A 5,987-nucleotide genomic window follows, 5' to 3' on the forward strand; every position below is an offset into this window, starting at 1 on the left:
AGGGGGAGGAGGGCCCCCTCTGGATGGAGGGGGCGGGGGAGCTGCAGAGAGGAAACAAACGTTTTATTGGAGCCATTTATTAGATAGGTGGCTTTTATACGGGTGGTCTAGCTTCCGGAGGAAAAAACAAACAGGAAAAAAAAAACAAACAAACCCACTGACGTGGATTTTGGCCTGATTTACTGCCGCTTCCTTCCCCCCCTCCCCCTGAGGTGGAAACGAGCAAAGTGAGGCATTTACAGTTCCATGTTTGTTTCATTGAAGACTCCAAATTGTCAACAGATGTCGGCGTGAATGCTTGCTTCTCGATACGTGCTTGCGTGGACCCACTCCTCGCCCAAAGCCTACTTAATACGGTCTTTCCGATATTCTCGCCCAGTTCTCACAGTCGGCTCGACGACGATACATGCCTGTTGTCAAAGGGAACATCTTGGTTTTGGAGGTACGACTGGAGGGGACGAACGCTTTGTGTGGGTTTTTTCAGGCCGACGGGAAAACCAGCAACCACTTCACAAAGTGGAGCACTTAAAACCATTTTAGGTGTAATTGCATCTCTGTGTGAAATTTTTTGACTTGTCTGTTTTTGAACCAAACGGATTATCTTGGATTTGCCATTACGTGACAAACGACCTCTTGGGAAAAAAATTGCTTGTTGTGAGCTGAACCAGAAATAATTGCACTCTATTCACCCCCCCCCAAAAAGGAGATGTCTGCTTTTACATTTGTGCTATTCAATTTTTTTTTGCCACAGCTTTTCATGACAAACCCTGCGCCGATATTTGTCTCGTGTATCGTTTTCAGTATCCTCTGGCTCACCTTGTCGCCGCAGCTCATTTTTGACCGCTTCCACGCCTCCCTTCTTCTCGATGAAGTCATAGATGACCTTGGAGGTCTCTTTGTCCTTCAGCTGCGCCTCGGAGATGCCGCACATGTCAAAGAGGTTCTTCAGCTCGGGATCCAAGTTGTTCAACTGTGCGGACGAAGCAGAACGAGTGTTGGGTTGATTGTGACGCTAGTTTCGTGGGCCTGTCTAATGGCGTTTTGCATTGTATGTTAGCATGAAGCTAAAATACTTTCAGAGCTTCTGCACTTTGATTCAATCCATGTCAGTTTCACATTAAACTTCTAATTGGGCTCTTTTTTTTTTTTTTGGGAAGGACGGCTCACTTCCTGCCGCTTGGTTTGAAGTTCGCTGCCGCCATCTAGTGGTCATAATTGTAGCCTACGATCCATATAAATATTACTACAGGGCCAATCCACTTATTGAAAGCAGAAGATGGGAACAATTCACTTGAATGACATCATCCATTCCATTTTCAAGGCCATTAAAGCGGTGACTTCTGAATTCAGCCTGGCCTTGCGTAACCTCATACAATGGGCGGGGGGTGCTTTTTGGGAACAAGTCCAAGGATGATGCAAGCACAGGTTGCGCTCCCCTCACAAAATCTTCTTGTGTAACCACACTGGCCACATGATGGCGGAGATTAATATTTTTGGAGCCGATGCTTCACTTCACTTACGTCAAAGCCTGTGTTTGGATCCCATCCTACGTGCCCGATGTGCCTGTGCCAAAGCAGAGAGGCGCGAGTCAACAAAAGCACGGCGCGTTTGACCTTCGCTTGACGTCGGCCTCGTCGCGCAGTGTCAAATTCAATCCGACAAACCGAGGCCGGCCACTCACTGGAAGTTGCTCGGCGTGCCGATGTCGGCCTTGGTCAGCCGCTTCTTCTTGCCTTTGTTCTTCTTCTCCTTCCTGAACGTGGAGTGCATGATGTTGTTCATCTGAGAGTTGCTGTGAAAACGGTGGCCCGTGCTGATCTCGGGGTTTTTGATGTCCACGGTGGCCATGGGCAGTGCCGGGCCTGAAGACGACATTGAGAAGCGGCGTTAGTTTATTTTTTTTTGGGTGGGGGAGCGGGTCAATTCCCTTGCCCGTCCGTGGCTTGCCAGTTGACTTTAGAGCGGCGTTTGGCTATCTATGGCAAGTTTCGACAAACCGGATCAGCTCGACGCCAAAGTGGAAGGCCTGCGCGCCACATACCTTTGTCACTACAAGGACTTTTGGGCGTTTTGCTCGGTAAAGGCGAAACGGAGCGACTGCGTCTCCTCCTCACCCTGTCCCAAATCCCCCCGCCGTCCCCGTCGCGGCACGCGCCCGCCCCGACGTCCGGCAGCGCGTCGCCGATAAAGCCGCGAGCTCGCACTTGTGCGGCGGAGGGCTCGGCGAAATTCGGGTACAGTTCGTCCTGGGGGAGGACCAAGCAGTGCAAGGTGGACAAGCAGCCCGCCGGGCCCAAGCCCCCGCCGCCTCTTTCACAAACGCGCTCGTCCGAGGGAGCCGACAGGAAGGTGGTGCAGAACATCATGTCTGCGAAGGGGATCCTGGAGGAAACGGCGTTTACTCAAGACGGAAATGAGGAATGGCTTCTGGCGGACGCATCGTATCCAGGTGAGGACCGCCTCCGGAGAAAAGAAATTCCCGCTGTCTCGGGGTCAAGAAAGGTTCTAAAAAAGGTTTTCAAAAGACCAAGAGCCAAAGCGCGCCGGCGTAGGAACCCAACTTGGATTTCGACCTTAATACCCTCATCGGACATCTGCAAGAGTGGACTGGGACGCGCATCCTTCCAACACTTGTTTGGACGAGCCCCGCATCAGGCCAGCTCTACTCCTTGCGCGCATCTGGGCGCCTTTTCCAACCAATTTTCCATCGCAGCAGGACACACTGCTAAGATCACCGCGCTCGGATTGGCTGGTGCGCTGCCCTTGCTCCGCCCACTTTCACCGGTTTTCCCCCTCCCTGTCCCGTCAAACCGCACACGCTCGGCGGCTCTAATCCCGCCATATTATTCGAGGATTTAGCGCCCGGTTTTACATAACTCCCTCCTGCGTGCCTAATCTCGGATTAAACCCCCCCCCCCGCTTATGAAAACGCGACAAAGGTCAGGAGAACGTCAAGGGATGGGCAAGATGATAATTACAGCGGCGAGGGACAAAAATAAATGCAAGGACAGGAAATGGTGGACAACGTACCATTTGGAGGCTCGCGTCTCTTCTCTGTGAACACAGACAAAACGAAACGGTTATAAACGCTGCGCTAAGTGCCGCCCGGGCGAGAGGCGGGCGGACAAGAAGGGGAGCTTGCGAAAGCGAAAGGCTTGGCGAAGTCGGTCGGGAGAGTTAGTGAAGCGCACGGTTGTGATCACAGCGACACGTCCGATGGAAAGTGTGGGAAAAGTCCAGAGAACTGGATGAAAGGATTCCAGTGCGAGTTCTCAACAGAGGGTGGGGGTGGAGGGGGGGGGCCTCGTGAGCAAAGTGTGCGCACCCGAGGCAGAAAGCTTGAAGAGGAAAGCGGAGGAACCGGCTGAAGGTTTAAAAGAAAGACATCGTTCATCAAACCTGAGCAATGAAGTTGCCAAACAAAAAAATAAAAAACAAAATTCTCGTCATGTTTCATGAAAGATGTACTTGTTATTGTCAGGGCGGTTTAAAAGAGAATAACAGAACCACCATTTTCATTCGATGACAACGCTTGCGGTTGCATTTGGTCTATAGTGCCCCCCTCGGGACGGACACGGCATTACAATTTGCCACTTTCACTGTTTTCCAACTCGGCGCCGTATGCGTAAAATACAAGATGTCCATTTTAGCAGACTGAAGATGGTGATCATTGCGTCGATTCCGACGACACGTTTCGACGTCAACATCGGCGGTGGCAACAAAAGGAAGATCAGTACCAGTTTTCCTTTGCCTTTTGCCCAACAGCTCTGACAGGTGACCTCGGAAACGCTTGGCCTCCTCCTCGCTGGCAAAGTTCAGGCCCACTTGGCTCGACTGCAGAATTAGGGGAAGGGGGGCGTTAGAATGAGCACAAAAAAAAAAAAAAAAAAAAAAAAAAAAAAATCATTTTAAATCACACACAGGTCAATGAGTGTATTCTTTGTACGAAAATGATTTTGCCGATGTGTACACAGTGATGAGTCTCTTATCACCACAATTTACTGTGCCGCATACCTCATGGTCTGCTGCATCCACCAACACAAATCATAGATAAAAAATAAAAAAAGAAAGTCTGCGGGGGGGGGGGGGGGTCTTCGCTTCAGACCTTTCACAATCATCTCAGGCTTTTTTCTTTTTTTTTGACTACAGGATTTTTGTATTTTTTTTTCGGGTATTATTTGGACGATGTGAGGCAAAAACTGCCAAGCGTAAGCTCTCAAATGGCGATGGCCTCACATCTGAACATTTATCGTGATTTTGGGCGACCCTCTATAGAACCGATACATACGACTCCATTTCTAACTAAGACACAAAACCAGGTTTTTGTCGTTGCATTTTTGTCAGTAAGATGCAAACGCAGAAAGGAAAAAAAAAAACAAAAAAACTGTCAACTCACGTCTCCAGCAAACGAGATGAAGAATGGTCTGGAGGGATTTATGCTAAAGTTGTTGTACAGCTCCTGTTCGAACAGCATCTTACCGTCCTGTGACAAAAAAACAAAACAAAACCAAAAAAAAAAAAAAACACATGAGAGGTCGCGGATGTGGGTCCGAGCGGATGCGCACTGGTCGACCGCGTCGCGATGCCGCGTTACCTTGATGTCAAAGACTCGGATGAAGTAAGACCGCTGCGGGTTGTCCTTGATCAGACAGGCCACGCCGCAACATCTCTTGGACCAGGTGGCGTTCCGGTCTGCCAGGAAGACCTGGACCACCGCCGAGGACAACGTCTAGGACAGGGGAAGGGACACGGCAGCAGAGTCAGCCGAAAGCGCTGATACAGCACATCGGAAAAAAAAAAATAAATTGAAGTACGCCCTTTCATTTTCCTTAAGTTGTTCTCAAAAGTGTGGGGGCTCCCTCTACTGGTCAGCAACAGAATCACTCAAACTGTGCATTATGTTAAAGTGGCTTAGAAATACAGCTAAGTACATTTTTGGGGTGGAACTTTGGTGGAAAAAGTTTTATAGCAACTGCCTTTAGGTGTTAACATCTCCTCGGGGCGCTGCGCACAAGATCGGATTAACGCTCAGATCAGGAAGCTGCTCGTGAACTCTCAAACTTCTTTATAGGCATTAATAAAAGTGACGCTTCCCCCTCAGGATCAGTTAACAAAGAAATCCTTCCTTCTTTAAAAGTGTGCATGCAAGCACAGATGGGCAACGCACACTTCCAGACGGTGATCAGGCGCCGTGTTGGTTTTACAGGTTGCCGAGGGGGGTTCCCGGCGCCATGTGGGGGTGGGGGGCAGCTTCCCGGCTATTAATGATGAAAGCATCAGGGACGTAAAGGTCGGCCGTTGGGGCCTATTTTCGTTCCGATTCGCGACATTGTCTCAAATTTGGGCCGCGCGGGTCGAGGCTGGGAGGCTTTTTCCTCCACAGAGGCCCTCGGGTGTCATTTTGTCTCGTGACGGGGAAGCTTGTTAGGAACACAAACACAAGAGTCATGTTTTTCGTCAAATATTGACAGAAGTGACGACAAAGTCTCACTCATGATCTCATTTTTGACGCACTGCCACAACATCGGAGCTAAAGTACAGGACGGCGTCCACGTGTGCACTCGCAAACGAAACGAAGCTAAAGCGGCGCAGACGTGACATCACGGCCGGTGCTAGCGCATCGGCTAAGCTAGCAAGCGCCTCATTCTGTGGCAATTCCTGAACATGACATCGTTAAATCAGATTTTCTTTTCAAGAGCGTAACGAGGACGCTATTTTAAGACTTTTTTTTTGGGGGGGGGGGTGACGTCAGGGCTGAAGAGCCCGAGGTTTCATCGCCCATGGAGTGCTGATAGTTCCTGACAGGGTCAAAAGATAGCAGGAAGTGAAGCTACGCACGCTCGCCGACTTCTTTCGCTCAAGCCATTTTCATTTCGGTCGTCCTCCAGGACAAGGCGCTCGACCTCATTTGTGCAGGAAGGAGAAAAAAAAAGATAATAGCTGCAGTTTAAATTTAGATTTTTTTTTTTTTAAATGCAGGCAGGAAG

General features: G+C 49.7%; 1 protein-coding gene and 1 long non-coding RNA gene across 2 annotated transcripts in view; both read right to left on the reverse strand.

Annotated features, from left to right (window-relative positions):
• Positions 1-4,760, reverse strand: part of LOC109520034 (neural Wiskott-Aldrich syndrome protein-like) — a 6,670-nt gene extending 1,910 nt beyond the window's left edge. Inside the window, exons 1-8 of the mRNA XM_019876977.1 lie at positions 4,595-4,760; positions 4,397-4,483; positions 3,738-3,834; positions 3,031-3,054; positions 1,682-1,862; positions 1,521-1,563; positions 817-970; positions 1-41 (exon numbers count right to left, since the gene is read on the reverse strand). Of these exons, the coding sequence (XP_019732536.1) occupies positions 1-41; positions 817-970; positions 1,521-1,563; positions 1,682-1,862; positions 3,031-3,054; positions 3,738-3,834; positions 4,397-4,474 (618 nt within the window). The 5' untranslated portion in view covers positions 4,475-4,483; positions 4,595-4,760. The remainder of the gene's footprint in view (positions 42-816; positions 971-1,520; positions 1,564-1,681; positions 1,863-3,030; positions 3,055-3,737; positions 3,835-4,396; positions 4,484-4,594) is intronic.
• Positions 1,161-1,507, reverse strand: LOC109520055 (uncharacterized). Its single transcript, XR_002169080.1, has 2 exons — positions 1,301-1,507; positions 1,161-1,259 (listed from the first exon to the last, which is right to left on the reverse strand). It is a non-coding gene; the product is annotated as an uncharacterized LOC109520055 (long non-coding RNA).
• Positions 4,761-5,987: the final 1,227 nt, after the last annotated feature.

The sequence above is a fragment of the Hippocampus comes genome, unplaced genomic scaffold (assembly GCF_001891065.2).
Source record: "Hippocampus comes isolate QL1 unplaced genomic scaffold, H_comes_QL1_v1.1 scaffold127, whole genome shotgun sequence".
NCBI lineage: Eukaryota > Metazoa > Chordata > Actinopteri > Syngnathiformes > Syngnathidae > Hippocampus > Hippocampus comes.